At 33.2% G+C, this 24,339-nt stretch overlaps 3 protein-coding genes across 3 annotated transcripts in view; 2 read left to right on the forward strand and 1 right to left on the reverse strand.

Annotated features, from left to right (window-relative positions):
• Positions 1-24,339, forward strand: part of LOC126872624 (uncharacterized) — a 121,234-nt gene that overhangs the window by 61,093 nt on the left and 35,802 nt on the right. The gene's annotated exons all lie outside the window — the stretch shown is intronic.
• LOC126872680 (larval cuticle protein LCP-17-like) lies at positions 866-4,197 on the reverse strand. Its single transcript, XM_050632808.1, has 2 exons — positions 3,302-4,197; positions 866-1,930 (listed from the first exon to the last, which is right to left on the reverse strand). The coding sequence occupies exons 1-2, from the start codon at positions 3,311-3,313 to the stop codon at positions 1,556-1,558; spliced, it is 387 nt and encodes a 128-aa protein (XP_050488765.1). The 5' UTR covers positions 3,314-4,197; the 3' UTR covers positions 866-1,555.
• LOC126872659 (uncharacterized) overlaps positions 19,994-24,339 on the forward strand; it is a 55,999-nt gene continuing 51,653 nt past the window's right edge. The window contains exon 1 of the mRNA XM_050632778.1: positions 19,994-20,146. The gene's annotated coding sequence lies outside the window, so the exon portion shown is untranslated. The remainder of the gene's footprint in view (positions 20,147-24,339) is intronic.

A 24,339-nucleotide genomic window follows, 5' to 3' on the forward strand; every position in this document is an offset into this window, starting at 1 on the left:
GTGAAAAAATGAATTAAAACAGATTATTTATATTTTCGTTCATAAATTTTTGTTCTAATTATATAAACGCTTAATAAATCCTTTGCCAACCAACAGTCCCCGTTAAAGGAAATAACTTTTGCCCTGAAACTCTTTTTCTATCTACTACTAGTTAGTTCTATCTACTACAAATAGTTGAGTTTGCAGCTGTCAATTTTACTCCCTTGAAAAGGATTTGGGCGACAAACGAAATCGCGTTATACATATCTCTGAAGTTTCATAATTTTCTGAATTTTCGGGTTGAGGACGTTCCCTTGCTAGTTGTAGAGGGAACTCTCGGAGAGGGAACTCTACGACGCGACCAGGGTGGCTTCCTGTAACGTGGCCCTGGGTCTGGACCGAGTGGAGGCGATGAACAACAGTTAACGAACGTTCGCGCCGCGTTTTGAGCTTGGAACGAGAGTGTCGTCCGGTCCCATCGTACGATGACCCGGTGTGAACTGCTGGTGATCTGGTGGCGAGCCGTCGCAGTCTCCTCTTGCTGAGAAGCGTGCATAAGACGGGGATACGAGCGGATACCAGACGGTGTCCTATGCAGCGGCAACTGATCTGGCGGCGTTGCTTCCGTTCGAGCTTCGAACTCTGGTACTCAGGTCTACGAGCACCTAAGGGGTCCAGGATCGGGAGTTGATCCTGCCAGGCGGGCGGTCCTGGACGTCCGGGAAACCAGGGAGCCGTAGCGATCCCAGCTAGTTGGCGAAGTGAGTGGTACGGGCTACCGAGTAATGGAGACGATACTTCTGAGCTGGGAGAACTGATGGGGACCCGCTTACCTTTCGGATGACGCAGGTGACGGGACTCTGCCATCACTGCAGCGAGGGCAAGGACACCGCGCAGCAGAAATGCTGCGTTCGCTCTTGCGCATCGTCATTGGCGAGAGTTTGCCAACAATTGTCGGAATTTTAAGCTTTAGAATATAGCGAGCGTTCGACGTTGTACTACTATAGTGATATCTACTTTATAATGAAACGATTAAGAGTGATATAGAAAAGCAAGGAAATTATACTAGATCTGTTGAGTTTTCTAAAATCTATTTTTCGTTTTAGAACGATGACGTATGAATAAATAAAAATGAACTTTTATAAATATAGAATACGTAGGTAACGTATGAACGTGAAACGTAATTATTGGGGAAGTATTTTATCTACAGCAATTTCAAATTCAAGATACTTTTTTTAATTATTCATTCTACATTAGCAAGTGTTGTTCTAGTACAATGACGGCTAATTTCATTTGGAGCCTAATTATGCAGAAGTGTGTAACATGTAACAACTCGCACTTGTGTTATCAAGTGTTTCTCTACTTTAATTTAAAATTGTATACGTGTTCTAATTATATGTACGTTATACACGTAATTCTTGTTATATGTATATGTATTTAAAGCAAAGAACGATAAGGAGAATGTCTTTATCATAAGAATTTTCAATAAATGTTTATTATCGTGCACTTGTTATGTACAAAATGTAATCTCATTTGGCGACGTGGAGGAAGTTGGTAAAGGAAGCGGAACGTGAATTTATAGGTTAGGCTGGTCGGCTTGTGGTGGATGCGTTCTGATGTATTCAAGAGCCCTTTGAATCAATGGAGAAATAGCTGGAATGTGTTCGCCCTGTGGTTGGAATCCGTTATGATCGGCAACATATGTCACCTTAATTGGTGTACCATCGGGGGATGTATATTGATACTCTCCTTGGGTAACAACAACGGGTGCGCTCCTTGCATCTGTCACCACTGGAGTTCCACTTTCAGAATGATAAATTCCATTATCTGTTTCGTAGGAATAAGAGTAGGATCCGTCAGGCGAAATATCTTGAGATTGTTTAACGATAACTGGTTGATGCTCAGCCACATCAGCCGAAGCCATAGCCAACATAGCAACAGAGATCACTACCTAAAACAAAAGTTTCATATCTTTTATCAATATGTCAATTATAAACATAATATTATTCTCATCAATTTGTAGATACAATATTATATTATGTACTTAAACATTAATACATATTTAGATGGATATTTACATCAAATTTGATAGAAAAAATCATCTATATATTTACGTTAACTATTTACTGTATTTTTAAATGAAATTATGTATAAATTATTTAATATTTAAAATGGGGCAAAGAAAAGTTAACAATGTTTAAGCGTTTATAGCAAATCCTTCTGTGATAATGAACATTGTAAAACGATTTTAATAAGATGAATAACTCTGGATGATGAAGCAACAAGAACACCGTAAAGGCTTGAACAACGACGCTTGACGTTTGCTAAAAGCCAGAAGCATAGTAAGTAAACATTTGATCAATGGACAAAGGTTCTACGAACTGATGAAAACGAGTTTACTGTGTTTTATAATGACGATAGAAATAATGTTACTATATACAACACGAGGATGGACGTCAATGATTTAATATTAAATTGACTGCAAGATGTGGAGATGAAAATATAAGGTTGCATTTCCAGCAATAATATTGACCCAATAATACAAATTTAAACATACTATGAGACAGGTCTTTGTACCTAATGTATATAGATTTTGTTTGAACTTGAAAATGTTAAAGTCATCCTTTAAAATGCACTTATATGTTTAAGTAAATTATGAAAACTCACAAATACGTACAGTAAATGTTTCTGTTTGCAAATAAATATATCACCAAAAGTTATATAGTTCACTATAATAATTACATAACAAACGATATACTGACTTTGTAAGATGGAAAATTCGTTAAAAACCGTTCCAAAACAAAATGGATCGAATATGTATACGGGAGGAAGTAAAATATGAATATTTCAAATAAAAAGCAGGTAATATATAAAGTATAGTTATATATGTATATTATAAGATTTATGTATTGTAAAGTTTGAAATAATAGTATAGTTTTTTACAAAATGGGTTCAATATTTAATTATTATATCGGAATCGTTAGCTTCGATGTTTAATATCGGAAATGTTTTAATTCCCAGAATATGCGTAGAGAGAAGATATCATTTTCGCAAAAGTTACTATCGTATATACTTTTGTATTTTTCGGTGGTGTTTAATATAAATTTATTTATATAAAATATATATTCTATTGCATATATACATATTACATATTCTATAATATATATTATTTTGTTTGTGAAATCATTTTCATAGAAAATGCAACGAAGAATATAGCGTGTTTCTAAAGTTATACAAATGTAAGAAGTTTAAATAATTGATAGAATAAAAATAAAGGCGATAAGGTTAATACAGTCAGAAAAATGTGAAAAAGAAGACTCACGAGAAATTTCATTTTGAAAGATAGCTGGTTGTCACCAGATGCGAATCCAATGGAAGAGATTGAGATTTCGAATGTGGTTTCTGTGTGACACGAATGCCCTTTTATACGAAACTTTGGACATCGCTTTCGCCGAATATTATATTATTCGAAGAAGAAGAAGCTACAGTTGATGAGGATGAACGAAAGGGAGAGAGAAAGAGAGAGGGAGAGAGGGAGAGAGAAAGAGAGAGGGAGAGAGGGAGAGAGAGAGAGAGAGTGAGTGAGTGAGTGAGAGAGAGAGAGAGAGTGAGAGAGAAAGAGCGGAAGAGAAAGAGAGAGACAGGAATATAAAAAAATGACCCATCAGACAAGCAGAGAACTCTGCAAAATTTATTCGTTGGTTTGACATTTCCATGTTGCCTAAATCGATTGCTTGTATAACCATATACATACATATATTAATGTAACTTTTGACTATTATTAGCTCTACCGTATATATAGCATAGTACGTTTTAAAATCGCATGGGTTTGCATTGTTATGTATGTTAGAGCAATGTAAACATACATTCTCCATAATTATTGATATAAGACAAAATGATTGATCAGCGAAGTAGAATAGGATATAATTTAAGCATTTTATAATTATGTAATTTGAAACTACATTTACTTCCCAAATGCATATATTACGTCTTTTTGAATCTTGTCGCTTCGTTCACTGACTCGCGCACACAAATTTATATTTATATAGAGCGCCTCGTTTTAATTAAATACATATTTCGAAAAATACAATAGGTACAGGTAAATATTTTCACGTAATAACGACAAAAGTGTCAAGTAAAACATATTCTCTATAATTTAAGTTTCTAATTTAATTATTTTTATTAACATTATACAATAATGTACATGTATATATATATATATATATATATATATATATATATATATATATTTGTGTGTATGAGTGAGCGAACAAGATGAAAAGAATACAATTATAATAAGATATGATTATAAAACATGTATTGGAATGCTATTTGATTTTTATTGCTATGTATATACCGAAAACACTACTACATACATATCTATGTTTAATTTTGATTGGTGATCGTAAAAATATCAGATGTCATGCTTGGAAATGTTACGTAACAGCCTTCCCATTCTTGAATACCTCTTTCATCTCTAGTAGAGATGACTGTATACCTTTTTTTAGTTTGAGTAAAAATAACCTCGTGGCTTAAAAAAGTGTAAAAAATTCAAATAGTTTTCACGCAACAAGCCATCATCATCTTGCTTTAATTTTGTTGTAAAATTTATAACAGGAGCATTCACCCTGCGTTTTACGTGTGTACTCGTCATCGCGTGTTTTCATTTATTCACCCCACGAGAGATTTCTAACGCTGAATTCCGCAGTTAACTGGTTAATAGTAGTTATTCGTTTATTACACGTTATCTAAAGTGGTCAATGCAATCGAAGAATTCAGTTTAGTAAATAATTTCTGGGTAATATGTCAAAAAAACTAATCTGCACTAAACGTTGGGCAACGTAAGGCAACGTAAATCGAGGTTTTCATAAAAAGGAAAAGAAATCTATCGAGTTTTCTAAATGAAATTATGCGCTGTTTTCCATATTATTATACGAGAACTATAGTAAAATCAAGTAATGCACACTAGAACACTCATTTATTTATATGCTGCCCAAATATTTCCTTATTTTAAGTTTCGTATTTTTTACAATAATTTAACAATTAAACTGAGTCAATTATCAAAACTTTATGCCACGGTGAGTTTAAGGTTTCTTAAATATGTGCAAGGAGAAAAACAGATATAATAACTGCAACTTCGGTACAATGTAGTATGCATTGGCGGACCAATATCCCTATTTATATGCTCGCCATTGTGCATCGTGAACATAACAACTCAACGAGCATAGTTTATTACGAGGATGTTTACTTTCACGTATTGAAACTAAGAAGTTGCTTCTACCAAAGTTAATATTTTTAGTTGTAATTATTATAATTCGGTTGGGTGTACATACAGAGTGCGTGTCAATAAGAATTACTGTCTAAAGTAACTCGTTATTTATTGTTCTCATCGTTTTAAATGACTTTAATGAATTTTATGAATTAAAATGAATTACGTTGATTGCAAGGGACTCATCGGATGGATGCTATTTTACTTTCTGTGATATCAAGGTGACCTGAAGTTTTCTGAATGGCACCGTATATATTTTGTAACATCAATCGTTCCAGTTGGTCCATTAGTCTCTACAAAAAGGTGTTAACATATTTATGCCGAATAATTATTACTTTGACAGATATTTTAACCTTAATTTATTAAATTTAAAATATGTAAGATTAAGTCGAAGAATAGCGCTTTACGTCTTTTTCTGTCATTCACACATTAAATTTGACAGATTGTAGTTATGTCATATGTGAAACTAATGGTTTTTCGGTATAAATAGGTTAATACTTTTTCGCAGAGAATGTCCAGTTCGATGGGCTAATGTAATAAAAAATATACCATGCTATATAAGAAACCGAAGATCACCTTGATACGGCAGAAAGTATAAGATGTAAAAAAATAAAATAGCATCTATCCGATGAGTTCCTTGAAACGCAACATATGGTAATCAGTTGTTTTAGATTGGCTCTCATTGTATATACTATTACCTTATTTCTAAAAGTTACTTTGTTGTATTTATTTCATTAGCTTTTATATAAATAAACATTTATAAAACTATTTATCGGATTACATGAGTTGGCCACAGAAGAATAGTCGAATCGGAGTAATTGTGCTACAAATTTCAGTGTTAAATAAAAAATTCGAACGATATGCACACATTGCATTAATGTTTTCGGAAATAGTAAAATAAACTAATAAAATAAATTAAAGAAATGAAATATTTCCCAGTAAATTAGAACCCTACTGTATTTAGTATTGGTCAAATAAAATGTTATTTTTGAATACTATTTTAGAAATGTTTTCCAATAAATAAAACATTTCACTTGCAAAATTGCACGTATGATATAAAATAAAATTGAAATAACGTTTTACTCGGCATTGTGCCAAATAAGCTTTCATTGAATAACAAATTGATTGGATATTGCTTTGTAGAGCAAACAATTTATTTTATATAATGATAGATATTAAATTACATTATATTTACGTTCGGATGTATTCAATCGCACATCTGAAACGATACTGGAAAGTTTTTTTTCAAGGCTAGACATGTGACGCTTTGATACGGTACCAAACATTCTCCGCTGACCATTAGTCGACCGATTAGCTTCTATCGTGATGTACATGCATATACATTGTGGCTCGAAACAATCGATAAATTGTCAAGCGATTTTCCTAATGTCATGTAAAAAATTTGTGGAATAAGTCTTCACACACCTTGTCCAGAAAAGTAATTAGTTCCTTGAATTGGATTTCTTCCTGTTTGGTTTAAACAAACATTCAAACAGTTGCCACTTTCTACAGTAAGATACCGTAAATGATGGTTGGCTCAGATAGAGTATTTCGAATAGGTGTTCCTGTTTCGTTTGGTACTAACTAGCGCAAGAAACTTAGTGAAACAGAGGGTTTGTTTCAGCCTAATTGACTAACTTTCATACAGTGTTAGCCGGGATCCGTGAGAATAATTCTGCAATGCGAAAGAATGAGTGGTATATACTATGCAAAAGGGATGGGATTCTATCGGTCGATCGGACAGTCCATGTACGTATCAACAGCAAACCCAAGATCAAGAGACTGTGTTTTCGGCGTCAAAGTTGATAGAACTGATGATTAATCAGAATTTGTCCTGCTCGCCACTCTCTGATAATTGTGAACTGAAGGAAAATTACTGGTTAGAGGTACACGCATAAGAGAAAATTTTGGAACTCTACGAGTTCCATCTCTAGCATACACTATCTTCCTGAAGATGTAAGTTTTATAGGTATTTCAGGCGTTTATAGCATCTGTTACAATTTGTAGAAACGTGTTGGTGCGATTAGCAAAATTCGCATGAAAAATGCAAACTACACCTTGTTATTGACACTCTGTCAGATTTTCTTGATTTGCAAGACCTGGCTTCTTTTATATTAAGATTCTCGTGTGTAATAGGTGTTCCATGTAATTAATTAATTCACAATCCGCTTTTTTTATTGTTTTCTTTTTTATTTGCTCTTGCTGGTGAACTTCCATACTTCCTTGGTTACTGCGGCTAATCTCTCTCACGTGTAATACTCTACTTCTTCTCCTTAGTAATCCGACGTTTGAAAGTTAATCTTGGATTTGTTATTGCAAGTTTTGCACACAATATATTGTTATTGGTTTCTTTGTGCATCTATGATTAATATCCTATTTTATTAATTTTTAATATTCTATAAGCGATCGTCTACGATTAATATATGGATTTATACTAATTTGCTTAATGCAACGTAATCTAAAAATCCAATACTGCCCATTAACATTTTTTAAAGTAGATCCGTTGGATATATTTCATGTTTGAGACAAGTAAAAACATATCAGGGAGTAAATTATTAGGTTGTGGTACGATTATTCCTATTTTGTCATATTTTAAGATCCGATGTTAATTTAAGGTCATTTCAATTATTTGTAAACTAGTGACTTCATTGTGAAATGAGCCCTTTTCCAATGACTAGCATAGATTCGCAACTAAATTACTTGTAGTTCCTTACTTAAATCAAAACTCTTTGTATCTAACTGCACCCTAACGTTTACTTAACCATAAAACACGGTGAGTATCGTTTCACGCTTTCCGAAGATATGCGATCCTTATACAACGCTGCTAATCTTCGCTATGTGCTATGTTGCTAGTTACGTTGACGTTGCACTATTTTCGGTCGGCCGCGATCTATCAAACCGAAACCAATACCGATACTTTTCTTTAAAAGAAGCTGGTTGTCTTTTCCGCGTATATATTTTCTTATTATATGAACTATAGTCGAACGTCTAACAATAAGTTGTAAACAATAGGAGCACGCGTTATGTACACATTCCCCCGATTCACATTTCATACAGGTTTGCAATATCATTATGTATTTAAAAGTAAATATTTCATGGACTCCTTTTATATGAACGTGATCCTATTGTGTAAACGAACAATCATAGATGGTGAGGAGAAATAGCCGACTCCTATAAATAGCTATATAAAGAGCTGAACTCCCATTACACGAACGATTTCGTTATATGAACATGCTTGTCCCCCGACAGGTTCATATAAACGGAGTTCTATTGTACGTACATACATTTATCTCTCAACCGTATACATACATCGTGCATACTCATATTATTATGTTAGTTGGCGAACATTGCACGCAGATGTACTATTGTATACAGAGACCTGTATGATGATTTCCCGAAGTTAAAATTTTATATTTCAATTTTATTATCTCATCCTATGACATTCGCCAAATTTTGTCTCGTTCAGCCATCGATGGCAATCGGAACTAAATATTAGCTCAAAATATTGCCGATCTTTCCTTTTCGTTGCATATAATACTTATATACAGTACATAAGTTATTAAATTATCCGAATTTTTCTTAGGATAGAAGAGAGGATAGAAGAGAGAAGATACCCTAAAGCTCTGAGTTATGATTTTTTCGTTCATATATTTAATCTTAAATAATTATGGATCAATTCCTCCTGATGCAGAGTTTCCCGAAGGATGCAATCATGTAAATTTACAAATACAAACACAACTTTGCTGACTCTGTTTACGACTATATGCTTAAAAGTAAAAGTGAAACATTTTCTGCAAGAATTGGTGTGATGAATGAAAGGATGCCGTTTCATACGCTGTAATTAACAATTTCAGCCAAAAGTAGAAACCGATATATGCGGACATGTCGATGTGTACTCTTACTGAAGATATTGCTCTATTGCTCATCTCCCGTTATATTTACATATTTATTGCTGCTAGCTGTATACTTTCTTAAATAAATGTATTTCTTAACATTTTTATTAGTGATATTATATAGTACTATTTAGTACTTTTGTATAATAAATTATTTTTATAAAAATAATAAACGTTCTTCTTTAAAAAGCAGATTTTTTTTCAGTATAAGATCTAAAGAGTTGATACTGATTAAATAAGAAATTCAAAATGTTTTTGATATAAAATATTTTATAATGCATTTGTGATATAAAATATATTGATTTCACGATCTACACACTACTGTGCTTGTGGATATGTTTCTTCGCCTACGATCTCGTCGCGTCTTCACGGATAAATAAAGCTTATCAAAATCGATTATATTTATCGTTCCTATTCTTTCTCTATTCTTTATTATTCTCGTCGATTTATGTAATAAATTGTACGAAATATTAAGCCTCTATTTTAATATAGTAGCCATTAATAATTATTCCAATTAATCGATATTACGTAAATATCTTTAAAGCTACTAACAATACCAAAAATGATGTTTCGGTTAAAAGCTGAATGGTTTCAAGGAGAATGGAATCTGACGTCGATAATCGTTTTGTACGCGAATACATAAAGAAATTTCGAACGCCAAGTCATATCTCTTTAATTAACATCATAAGTTTGTAATAATGTTTATGCATTTGTTGAGACTTTTCTTCTCCTATGTTTCATCGCTGTAAGACGGAGAGCGTTTGGAAAAAATCAAAACAGACACACATATGTAAGTAATAGTGAAAATCTCTCTCTTCCTCTTTCCTTCTCAAACAGGACCAGAAAGGATATGATAATAAGACTCGGATAGGAGAGTTTTGTATGGAGTCAAATGTATTGCCGGTCAAGGCCGTTTACTTTTTCCTCTGGCGCCACATTTTAGTTTTATACGTTATTGCTATAGAAAGAAAGAGGCTTACGAATTAGGTAGAAAGAACGAAAAAAGTCAGCTACCGTACTAACAAGAACAAATTTGTCTTATTTGACGTTCGGTAAATCCTTTTTTATCGGTTGAAAATTTGGTACCACGCTAATTCAGCTAATCCCAATAGGGTGACATTCAAAGATTGTTGCTTCACTATGCTTATCTTCACTATACCGATACAATTAAATCCATGGAATGCTTCGTGCTTAGTCGTCTTCTATTAATTTTATTAAAACCTTCGGCTGTTGGCTGATTGTTGTCCTTTTCTATCTTTTCTTTGTATCTTTTAGTACTATTTGTTCGGACACAGTTGACATTTTTAAGTCTCTTCGTGTATTCTTATTTCTGAAATACCATGGTACATCCATCACCGTTCTTAGGACATCTGGAGTATTTGCAACTTTGCTATATGGCTTGTTAAGAATAAATATTACCGAAAAAGGTAGACGAAGAACGGAATCTTTGTAAGATACCAAATAATAGCAAAAGAGAACTCATTTCCGTAGAACAAAACCCACACATTGTCGTGTCATTAACGTTCATTTTTCAAACTATATACGCAAATTTTATTGTGTAAATATAGAATTTGTTCATTTAATAGAAATGTAAAGAAGGAATAAGCTTAACGAACTAGTGAATTTTATATGTAAACCTTCATTCGGTATAAAAAGGTAGTTAATTTGGTCATTACTTTATAAATTGTTTTAATTGGAATTGATATATGACGCTTAAAAATCATATTAATTGTTTATAACGAATATAATGATATTTGTAGTCAGAGTTATAGTTTCAAAGTTCTATAATCTAAGCAAAATTGTTTTTTTTTTTTAATACAATTCTTCTAACACCAAGATTAATATCCTGCGTGCGTGTAAGAACGTATGTAAATTCGACACTACTACGACAGTAGTTCGTATGTAAATACATGTATACATATGTATCTGTTCAACGGACAGAAATATCTAAAAACGTTTTTTATTAAATTTACATAACAAACTGCTACTATGTGTGAACATTTTCCTTCTATTTCCCTACATTATTTACAATCTGTTTATTGCGACAATAAAAAACCAATTAAATATCCAATCATCGTAAAAAGAAAAGAAAACGGCTATCCAAGTCTTAAAAACCAACTTATATTAAATGTACTGAAAAATTTTATAACTAGAATTAAACAAATTTAACGGTGTACAGAGTCGCGAATTACGCTTGTTACATAGGAACCAATTATATTTTTTCTAAAGGATATTTCAATATTGTCACTAATTTTTCAAATATTGACAAGAATCGATCGTAGAGAAAGTTGCACGTTTATTTTAGAAATTCAGATTCCTATTGAATCAATATAATTGTATTATGTATAATTGTATTTCAATACTCCGTTGATGACATTTAGAAATATTTGAAGGTTAAAGGAATTGGAATAATGTAAGGCCGCATCAGTATTTGCCGCATGTTTGCATAACTTCTGCTCTCTTACGAAATAACTTGTAATATATTCAATGACCTTGTACTGAACGGTTTTTGAAAGGTGTTGCAATATATAATTACATTTGCTTAAAAATATATACAATCCCTGAGGACAATTTGCACTAAAGATATGCGATATGTGTTATTCAGTCAGTTTAATTACCAATGAAAATAATATGTTACAAGAATTTTAAACGATATCAAGAGAAATAAAAAGAAAGATATATTAGGTATTTAATGGAAATTTCACATTTTTTGAAAATATTACATACATGCATTAACGATTCTATACAATTTCGAACAATTTACAATAAAACACTACATCGTTGCAAAATTAAATCGGTACTTGTTACGAAGATATGTAAGTACACTGTAACACCATTGTCCTCGACATTAACAGTTACGCCTGCAATTAGGTGATTCTGTGCTCTGTGAACGAGTTTCGAATTGTTTCTTATCCACAGCAACTTGTTTCTATGTATATATATATATATATATATATATATATATATATATATATATATATATATATATATATGTCGGGTTATTATAAGGATTTAAGGCGCGTAATGATTCTTCGTTTGAATTAGCCATTGTTTTACAAAACAGGGAATATATTTACGCGAATAAACAAGATTTTACAAAATATTAAGAATAATGAGTTTAATAAATGATAAGATTAACTAACGATGAATTTAATTAATAATTAGATTAAAGAATAATAAGTTTAACGAACAATAAGAGGAACGAATAATATGTCTTACGAATAATGAATTTAACGAATAATGAGATTAACGATTGATAGGTTTTACGAATAATGAATTTAATTAACGCTGTTAACAATGTTTCCGGGGTACAAACGAATCCACGGTCAACGGGATAACTCTTTACTATGCGTAGAATAATTTTAAACACAAAAAAAATACGATTGCTGAGACACTCGGTAAATTGCTCGACGTATCACTTTCCAAGGCGATCACACGAATGAATATCTGATGAAAATCTTTTTCGCTGTACGACTGCATTTGTTTGTTATATGCTCGCTGGAGACATCGAGAAGATTCCAATCGTTGTTGCTAGACAATTTCTGTCAAAAGTTTGTTGTATACTCTTTGGAAACATCGAGAAAGATCCAAACGCCGTTACTAGGCAGTTTCTGTCTGGAGATTGATTCCTAATACAACGTGTGTCCCATTATATCGACATCTCTAAAGTACAATTCTATGTGATTTCTAGGGAGAACAATACAACCGATCCACACCTTCGTCAGGCAAAACGTTTATCCCGTGACCGTGGCTACGTTCGGCGACCAGTTGTCACCTCGAACCCACTTTCGCTTTCACAAATATCAAACAATTACAAATGACAATTGCTTAATTACAGCTATGATAAAATCTAGGCTAAAGCATTAGAAGACTTTCCCAAAATTGCAAAGGGAAGGCTCCGGTTTTCCTTTCATCTCCGACATATATATATATATATAAGGTTCAATTCTAAGATATAATTCAGGGATCGATTCTGAAAATCGAGTTTATCGTGAAAATACTTAAATGAAATACAGGAGTAAACAACAATTAATAACAGTAATAATTAAATAAACAACAACCAATTAATAACAGTAAACAATAAATAGCAAGTTCTGTGCAATGTCTACATGAAAATCGAGAATCGATTTTCAACGTCCTGAGCTACCGATCTTTCTCCGTCAACCTTCAATGTTTTAAATAATTACTCTTTCTTCTGTGATCTTGATCTCTGTCCGTCCGTTTGGGAAATGCGTGTCTCTCAAAATGGCTCTCCGTAAAACAAAGAAAACCGCTCTGTCCGTGAAACAAAAGAAATCGTGCTGTCCGTAAAACAGAGAAAGTCCCCTTGTTTATCCGCATTTGATCTCTTAGAGAGTTCATATATAATCGGTGATCTCGCTTAGTTTTCGAGATATTTGCGAGAAACTATCGGTACCACTATATCCTCCTTTGCAGGGTATATTAAAAAAAAAATGTTTACTTCGTAATAATATTTTTGCCATTTTTCCATTTTCATATTTCATAACATATTTCTATTTTATACGTAGCAAGATTATTTCTAACATTTTATCTAAGCTTGAAGTAATAGAAACAGATTTTTAGGGTGTGTTGACCTAGGTCAACCATTCATAAAAATTGCTTCCTAGATGCGTGTAATACATGAAAATGCCTACCCATTAATACGGTCACATGCAGAACCGTACGCGTTTTTTCGGAGCAATTTAAATCTTACAGCGAGAATATTAGTTGCAAGTTAATATTCTGCTTGAAACCTTTCAGTAAACCTATATCGTATTAAGTTTCTATCATTTTTTGCTTGATAACAGTTAACGTATTAGTAAAAATTAACATACGGTTGATAAATATTCAAACATACGTGAGATTTGAATGGGATAGGAAAGATTGTACGTATTCCATACGCGCATAGTCAACTTTTCAGATCAATTTCTATCATCGTTAGTAGTTCAACGATGAGTCACGAAATTGGAATTTTCAGAATTTTTTTAGATAGAAAGAAGGAACTAGTTCTGTGACATAAGAATAAGCAAATATTTCCAAGTATTATATATAAAATTATACAATTATGCATAAAAGAATGTTTGCTCTTAATATTAGATTTCTTACGTATAATCTTATACTTGTAGTAGTAAAGGATGGGAAATCTTACGTAAATATTAATACTATTTACTTAATGATTCAAACTGTTTGCTTTGTTTTAACGGAGGGAGCTCCAAATCTTTCGAAATATATGAATACTTGAAATTCTCAGTAGGTGCTATGTATTATGTTATGCGCATTTGAAGTAATTACCAGAAAATCTAATAAATACTATTGAAGTATACCGGAGAACACGAAAGACCAGTTTCATTATTGTTACGCTACAAGACGAAGCAAACGGAGCATGTCTGTCAATATGATAGCCATTGCTAAATCTATCAGCCACCTGAGAATTGGCGACGATAACATGGAACCTAGAGGTTTCAGAAATCATTTTTTGCAACAATATGGAGATCGATATTTCGATGCACCAGGATTCCAGATGACAAACGTAACGGCTTTTTCGTCAAATGTAAAATTATATTTGCAAAACGCTTCGACAGAAGGAAGACAGCACTAGATTAGAAACAAATCGTATGGAAACCATCAGAGACCGTGCTCTCAGCTTCGAGGGCTCAGTGGTGCCTAAAATGTAAAACTATATCGTCTAATCGAAAGCATCACGCCGCACGTCGAGCTAGTGAAATCTTACTTCACTTGTGGAAAGAACGAATATCATGCAAGTAGATGTAGATACAATGCTATAAACAGGTCGTGATACTCATATGTTCGATGCGGCACCAACGATACGCCAAGAGAAGAGTTTAAACTAAACAAAGAATAATCACGGCACGTATTGTAACCATGTCAAACTTTATTTAAACAAAAGCTCAACAGAGAAAAGCTCACGCTGCCGAGCGTGACTATGAATTCTGGTCAAGCACGAGCACGTGTTTAACGCAGAGTAATTTGTATCCGATGAAGATCCGATTAAGAAAACAGTGACTTGTTATTAAATCTGGATGAATCACTTTGTTTATACGTGATACTACATCGGTATAAATCTCTATACAACCATTCGAAGCAATGTTTCTTCTTTGGAAATACGAATTTATAAAAAGTTTATAAAAAGTTTCTTCTGGCGTTGCTGAAGACTCTAAGTATTTAATTTTAAACAGCATAGCGATTCTCCCTGTATATCTTTACATAAAAGATCAATATATTTGATATATACCAGTATTATTTCATCGTCCGATACGTCTATCGATTCGTCTAATTGAATTGCATAATACCGGGATTTTTATATTTTCTCCGCCAATTAAATAATTTAATATCGTCAGACAAATCGATTATTAGTTGACTTATACCGTAGTTTGACATGGATACGCAATTTATTTTCGCTTCATATTCTTTGCCAAATAATTCGCTGCAAATGTCTTTCATGCAAAACTTTAATAACATTTCTCCAACGATATACGCTTTCTTCCATTTAGCTATATGGAAAGCTGCCAAATAAGAACATTTCACAACTTTTTGTTCGTAGAAATAAATTTTGTCGCATTGGATCCATTTGTTCTTAATTAATCGCATTTTCTTAACAGAAATCCGTAGGTTTATCTTTATATTGGCTATGATTTGTCTCCAAATGTCCTTATAGTTTCTTAATTCCCAATGGAGAATTGGCTAATACGTTTCCATAGATAACACACTGCGGTAAATCTATTCCACTTTCTTTTATCAAGGTGATAATTTCTCTTGATAACAATAAATAAAATTCTTGTTTTTTATCTTTTTTGCTATTTATTGGTTCGCTTGAATTAGTAAAAATTTCAATATTTCTGTTATACGAATTAGTTCGACAGAGCCTTGGATATCGTCAAACTCCACCCCAACAGACTCTTTCTCATTTGTACGAATTCCAGTTGCATTGATCATCGTAGAAAAGATAAAAGAGTACAACGAAACTAGTTACATCTTACAAATCTAAATTTATCTGGGTATCGTCACGCAGAGGATTGGTTGGCAACGAAGCAGACAAAATTGCAAACAAGTACACCAACCACAAATCCAACCATCTTTATTGGCAAATGCCATACCAAGATCTTGTAACCACTTATAAACATAAATGTGGAAACCTGCAGATCAAACTCTACGATATAATATCAGAAATGGACTAGGACTTGGCTCGAAAAGTTGCAATTACCAAGAAACATAATAACGTGTATTTGCCGGGACTGTTTAAACCTCTCCAAATTGAACGCTCGTGGATCGCTCGAAGTTAATGAAGTTGACAACCTGAACTATTAACACGGGCTAATGGAACGTAGCCTAAACTACGGCAAGTACATTAACGTTTCATTCAATCGATTCCATTTGATCCGATTCCTTCAACTTGAAAGACAAAGGTAGTAATATAAGAAATAGGCAGTAATATAAGAATTTTCAAAACTACATTTGCTATTTAAATGTGTCTACTCGAAAATAACAAGTAATTATAATTTAAGTCATACATACTGATGTTTACTCGTTTATAGTTGAAGAGTTAGACATTTAATATCTGTCTTTAACATTCTCAATATTCCAAAACTTAAAAGAACTATTCAACGCGATAAATATCATTTTTCATTTGGCTGTACATTAATTTGTATTATTTCATATTACTCCATAAAGCGATACCTCGATTAATTCTTCGAGTGTAAAATTAAACAATTCTCTTCGTAGAGTTTCTTTTGGTTTCCTCGTTTTTTATTTCATGTGTATTGAATAGTGCGATATGCAGTGATCAGTAATATGTGTGTGGAAAATGCGTGTGGTTCATGCAAGAACAAACAAGAACAGCGTTCGACCATATTTAATATCACCTCAAGATACTTTATGCGTATTTGATTTCTCTGTGGACACCCACGCACGGGAAGATTATGGTGTGCGCGTGAAATTTGTATAAACATTGTTTATATGTGCTATTATTTATTAATTATTTATGGAGGCACAGGATCTCTCGCACTCGAAAATTCCATTAGGCGGTTTTCGATATGCCGTTATAGACTTTAATGAGTAGGCAAGCATAGTGTTCAATCTACGATTTCTCTTATAAAACGTCGCGTAGGATGGTTAACGTCTTCAAATGTCATAATTTTCTCCTCCAAAATTTGTACGAGGTAAGCTGCTGCCCATGTATCGTTCGATTTGAGAATGCATCCGTGCATCCCGCTGCTTAAGCTGACTTACTTTCGTTCGTGTAAGGTTTGCTCGCGCGCACGTATGTTTTGGCTAATTTTTAATTGTCAATAACTAAAAACAAAGACGAAAACACAATCTTTTTACTCTTGATTTTCGTCTTATTTCAACGTCGGAAATCAGCCTTTAAATTCTTTTACGCTTGTAGGCAAACACTCTGTATATCAGGGTAAAATAACTCTGAGCTTGCTCAGTATGTTGACGTATCTCTAAATAAACTCAAAAAACAATTCGAAAAATGCAAAACGCATAAAACAAAAACCATCCAATGATTTTATCCAAGGAAAAAAGTATTTTAAGCCTGCAAGATATCTGTTAAATTGTTAATGCTGTTTGTTAAACCTACGTTTTTTATGATAAACGTCTCTTCATGGAAATTGTATCCTGTATTTTTACTGTTTTTTTGTCATACATATCATTATTTAAATATATATTTAAGTTTAATTAGTAGAAAATTTGATATCAAAGACATTGTTGCAGTTAACGTGTTTGCTATAATATTTCAAATTTGTATTATTATTGCATAGTCCGTGCCTTTCGGCTTTGGACGAACTTTCGGTTTTACATCTCTTATGTCTATTTCTCTTCTTATATGCCTACCTCCCCTCTTTTCCACTCTATTCTATTGCACTACCTTACTTATTCTACCTCTAAAAACTAAAAATTAGGAACTATAAATTAGCAACTAACGACTAAAAATTATCGCAACTTTGGTCTTTAGCCTCCTTGCTGTGCCTCCTTCTTGTCGTTTGCCCTTCTCTTCTCTATTATTGCTTTCAATTCTGTTAAACCTTCTCAAGTCTCGTTTAGCGTTTTTCTTATGTCCTTTGGTCCTCCCGTCATTTCACATTCTTCTATTACATGTCTTAGGTCTTCTTCTTTCCTTCTGCATAGTCTGCATCGTTTCCGCATCTGAATCTTGCCAGTATTCTTCTGTCCTTCCACATCATCCTCCCTTCTAAGTACTTTGGTAATTTTTCTTTGGATTCCCTTATCCTTTTCCCCCTCTCTTCTGTTTATCTCTTTCATCTTTCTTCTATGATTTGGTCTGCTGTGATCCTTTCTTCGTCCTCTCCTGTTTTCATTTCTTCTAGTCTCTTCTTTCTCATTCTTGCTCTTTTCCCTTCCTGACCATTCCCCCATTCTCTCTCTCTCATTCCTTTATACACTCCTCTACTAATTCCTTTTTTGATTCTAGGGCTTTCTCTTCGTACCTTGCTGCTCTTTTTAATACTTTTTCTTTTATTTCCATTATTTTGCATTCTTCTATCAGTATATAATTTGGTGTTGTCATATCTAAGCCTAATATGTATTTCAAATTTAAGGGACGTACGTAGCCTTTTATGACTAACTGTTGGTCATACAAGAACTTATTTTCGTCTATTCTTGCAACAGAGTCCGATTCGAATCTAAGATATAAAGAATGGATAAAGAAAGTGTTTTGGTGAGCCGAAGGTGTATATAGATACTTGTCCCATTGGAGAGCATAAGAGATTGGCAAACTAAATCAATCCGAGTACATGTGCTTCTATTCATGTATACGGAACCGTTTCCGCGGGCAAGGTAAAGTGGTCGGGCCAGTTGAAAAGTCGATTCTGTACAGATATATGCTACTGTTTCCACCGAATCCAAGTTGTACCTACTATAACGGGACATGTATGACGAATCTGACGATTTCAGAGAGCCATAGCATTCAAGGAGTTTTCCATCTTTATGGTTTTTTTTCGGCAATGTGGTAATCTTCGCCTGCCCGCAAACGAAAGCACACTGCTCCTGATCAGCTGCACATTGCAAATATTTTATACGCATTTTATGGGTTTCTTTTTATTAACGATAAACGAAATCATTAAATTTGGGGCGTCTGTCAAATATTAACAACTGGAAATATGTGTAGTATTACGATAGAAAATTTTCCGTTATTATAATATCAATTATTTATATTAGTATAACTCTGCTCTCCGAGCAGCCTTTCATTTCTTAATAGATTTTCTTTATATTACTTTCCGAGATACGAAAGCCGAATTATTTTTATTTTCCTTTTTTTTTTTTTTTTTTTTTTTGACGGAACTATACATTTTTCTTGAGATCAGTTGTTAGCGTTTCCGTAGACGAATTCGTTAATCTTTCACGTGTACGATCGATTTCAATTAATCTTGCAAAATATCGAGCCTACGAATTTATTAACTTTTAGGGAAGAAACTTGATTGGAGTAGGAAACACGGAACGGTGGTCTTGTTCGCGCTTGAAATGCCATTTGTTAAACATTGCCTTTTGAAACAAATGCGAAGGGTCTGTGTCAAGAAGCGTTTGAATTGGTTTGATCACTGCTTGGGTTAACGTCAATAGATCTCTGATTATATCCTCCAAGATAAGTATCTTATAATAATTAATAAGTATCTATATTCAGCCCTAATTCACAGAAACATTTTCTTCGTTTATTCTTTATCTCTTCGATTCGATTCGAAGTCTGTTGCAAAAATAGACGAGAATAAGTTCTTCTATGACCTACAAGTCTGTAAGACTTGCGCGTTGGCTGGCGTTCTGTTTGGCTTTGCCTGTCGACCAAGTATACGTACGTAGTTTCGTCAGTCACGTGGAGAACTTGCGTGGTTTCGGTTTGTTCCTCTTGTTCTTTCTTTTCTTTCAACTTCTTCGCTCTGCTTTTCTTCGAGTTACATACGTTTAGTGGCACTAATAGCGACAGTGGTCGATTCAAGAAAAGTTAAAAACTGTGCTACTTCTGCTGAAGGTAAGAAACGATTTCAATTTTTCAATATTCCTTAAGTTTGCCTTTGCGCGAATTTCATGGCTTCTCAATTTTCTTGATATTATGTAGCTCTAATTTTATTTCTCGTATCGTTGAAGAAAGTATTTGCGTTCATTAGCGTAAAATTTTACAGCATAAAGGTATTTTGCAGTAAATTATTCTAAGAAATACTATGGCTCTGACACACTTATCATTTATTACCTTAAAAATTGTATATTTTGGAAAAATATACAATTGAATGATGCAGAAGCGAAAGTTAATTAAAAGTAATTTGTCAATAGTAATTAGTAGTACTTGGTCAAAGTCGAATACTTTCTATGTGTTTTCTAAACTCATGTAGTTATATAGTTCTATAAGTTATATCGTGGTTTGTAACCGATGATTGTGCGAAATAGGAAGCTTTTGAAATAAATGGTTTCATCTTAATACGAAATAAGAAAAACGTTGTGATTCCTTCGAATTCTTTCTCAAAACAGTTCCATTCGATTGAACCTTTTATCTCGAAGGAACGAGAACAGCAAGGAAACTTAATGAAACGACGGCATTGCAAAGATTGACGTGTGAACATAAATATTAAAAATTACATATTCAATTATGAAGTATTGATAAATCATAATAGATACAAATAAGTACATTATTCGTTTTTCTCGATAAGTATAATAAAAACACGTGCACTATTCGAACTAATTGGAATGGAGCTATAGAAAACTTGGAAAATATCGAGTTTTCCGAACAAATGAAATTGTAACTTCGTTTCATACGAAAAATAATAATTTATTGCGCATTATTATATACGTTTCGATCATTTTCTTAAGGGTTTTCTTATCTGTCTCTAGAAAAATTATTCGCGTAATAAGCTGATTTCGTCTATATTACTTGTATACATTATCTGAACAGATAATTTTATCTCGTTATTAGTTCTATAAATCCTGCTTTACTGATTTCAATAGCAGATCGATTTGACGATAGTACTTTTACCTGACATATTCAGTCCACCAATGCCGTAACCTGACTTAAATTTTGATAAGTAACGATGCTTTAAAGCTATAATCTTCTCTTAGTGTCTCATTCAATTGCAATGCTTTTCCATATAAGCCTTGATATAGACCTCGATATAGCGCCCCTTTTTTCACATAATCATGTCAACATTCTATTAGCAGAGTTTCCCTGCAATTGTATGAATTTTTTATATTGCGTATATGTCGGAAACCTTTTACTCCTCGATACGGCTCTTTCGAGATCATCTTCATTGAAAGAAAATAATTTTATGCAAAAGAGTGCACGAAGTTTAAAATTATGCGATCTTTAACTACATAATTTTCATAAAAGAAATCCAAAAATTTTGCACATAAACATTTGCTTTATTAAGAAATTTAACGATCAACTGTGATACAATGTACGCGTTCTAAACGTATACATTATGAATCTTAAGAATATTTATTCTATAAATAAATAATAATTAAGCCATAATAAACGACATTAAGTAAAGTCACAGTTTCGTACGATTCTTTTTCTTTTCGTTTTTGTAATTTTAGTGTGATCAAATCCTTTTTTTATTTATTGTTTAGCGTCACATCTCCTGTTAATATATTAGTAACTACATTCACATGTACCTCGCAAATAATTAAGCGACAATAATATTATTTATATGGAGATACACTTATGTTTGTAATACTGTTTATATGTACTAAAATGAGTAGATGAGTACGGTTTTGTATAACTTTATAGTTGACGCAAGAGATGAATTTTTGTTAAGAAACTTGGAATCCTTTACATTGTGCTTTACTACTTATGTTTATGCGCATATGTTGCATATCATTGGGTATCTTTAAGTTATATATCGTGCTTTCAAATTTGAGACAATAACAAATTAGATATTCGAGGGTGATGTTAGCGTTACAGTAATAACAAAATTCGGGGTTTTGTTTTTTCGATAAAATGTAAATGTGTTATACATAGAGGTCATTTGTACTTGTTTTGTTTCTTGTGATAGTTACAGTCGAACTTACTTCGTGTATATCTCTTCCGATTTTATGTAAAAACGTGTGTTAATTTAGGCATAAGTTGTTTCACTCGTATTTTAATTTTTTTCGTTACAAATCGTTTCTCTTTTATGTCTTTATTGTATGCATTGGATTGGTCATTTCCATGGTAGTGTAATATTACTTTCGTTTAGTTATTCTTAAACTCGTATGAGAAATGCTTTGGTTGCTCGAGAGTTTTCTGATGTAATTGGCGATTCTCTATAATATTTTGTACACCTTGTTGTGTACATTGTGATCGCGTAAGAGAGGGTGATTAGTTTTCTTCGGGATTGACTTCGAGTAGACTGTGCTAGTTCGATATGCCCCTGTTGCTATTCTGGCTCCTACGTTATGAACAGGGTTTAAAATATGAAGTTGATGATGCCGAATTATATACGATGCAGCTTACCGCATATGGTGCAGTAACCTATTTTCGGACGTATTAAGGCTTTGTTAGTAAGACTTGGAATCTTTTGATCGGCTGATCAATTCTTCGAAGCCATAGTCTTTATGACGTTTAGTCTGTACGTACACAGTGTCAAAAATTATTTGTCATGTTTCGGTGAAAGGTGTTTACTTTTTGGATCGGTGGAAGTCAATTAAAAAAGTGGATCGTAATTTTGACCTTGAGTATGATTTGTAAGATCAATCTTTTTTATTGCGTCATATACTACTCGTCACAAGGAACAAAAGTCTTACAAGATACATGGATCGCGAGTCAACCGTTCTCCTGGAAAAGGATATTAAAGTTCCATTAGTTTTCCAACTCACTCTATTTGTAATGTGCTTATATTCCGCAGTCAGATGCAGGGAAAATAGCATCTAGTATCGTAAAAATTTCACATCCATCATTAGATATCCTATATCCTTTTCTCTTTCTTTCCTTCTTTCTTTCTTTCTTTCTTCCTTCCTTCCTACCTATTTATTGTAAACAGACCAGTACTCGCATTCTACATTACGGCCAAGTTTCTTCTCAAGATCACGTATTGACTTCAATCGATGAAAACCATATTCAACCCGATGTCTTAATCGTTAAAGATATATATTATTATTATTATATATAATATTATATAATATTATTAAAGATATAATATCGTCTTAAAGATATCCAACGGTTCAAATGTAATCCATTCACCCCAACTATAAACAATTTCTTTTTTCTTATGAAGTAATTGCCTATTCCTTTTGAAACCTGCGCATTCCGATTCTAAGCAACAATTGGAAAATTCGTTCGTTCTAATGAACGATTATAACGCACGACCTTCAATATAGATAATTTTTATCAACAAATAATTTCTAATCATTCGTAATTTACTTCAAATTAGTCTGTATACTTTTGCTTCTCGCTTCTCGCATCGTAAAATCGATGTGTTCAACTCAACGCTTACAAGTAATTATGTTGTGAATTATAAAGGTTTGAGCGAAAGTTGTACCAAAGCTACCCCCTTTCCAATTTCGATGATTTTGAAATATGTTGTCTAGTTCAATGTTTTGTACAACGTTTTTCTACAGATAGAATGACGGTCGACTATAGTTTCCGAGATATTTGCAAAAAGCTATCGGTCCCAGTGGATTCTGCCTATAATTGTGCGTCCGTAGCGGCATATAATCAGCCTTACGGCGCTGCGACCAAATAATGGTCTAACCCAAATCTAACTCCTATCTTTTTTATATGGTATATAAAAAACGAGGGTTTGGCGCATTTAGGTATTTCGCCGATCCTTTGGGTAAAAGCCTCGTGCTGTATCTAAGTTGTGCTTCTCAAATTATCAAACATTGCAACCGTCTTCCGAATTGGAGTAGTAAGGACGTGTGTGACAGTTTTATATAGTTTTGTTTGTTTTTAATTTGTTTACCTGTTTTTTATTGTGTTGTATGTTGTGTTCTTTAGACATGAGAATCTTTTTTTTTATACCTGGGGAAATTCTCATGGATACTCCGTCGCTCTTCTGGGAAGCAAAACTTACCGACTAAAACCCCGCGGTGGCCTACCTAACGCTTAATACGTTGACTGCCACGCGTGTTTTCAAAGAAATCTCCGTCAGTAGTCTCCAATCTCCACGCGTACAGTAGTATCAAGCGTTCTCTGCTAGGTGCTCCCATCGATATTTTTGTAATATCGTGATATAATGTGTTTACAAAGAGTGGACA

This window comes from Bombus huntii, chromosome 13 (assembly GCF_024542735.1).
Source record: "Bombus huntii isolate Logan2020A chromosome 13, iyBomHunt1.1, whole genome shotgun sequence".
In the NCBI taxonomy this organism is placed as follows: Eukaryota; Metazoa; Arthropoda; class Insecta; order Hymenoptera; family Apidae; genus Bombus; species Bombus huntii.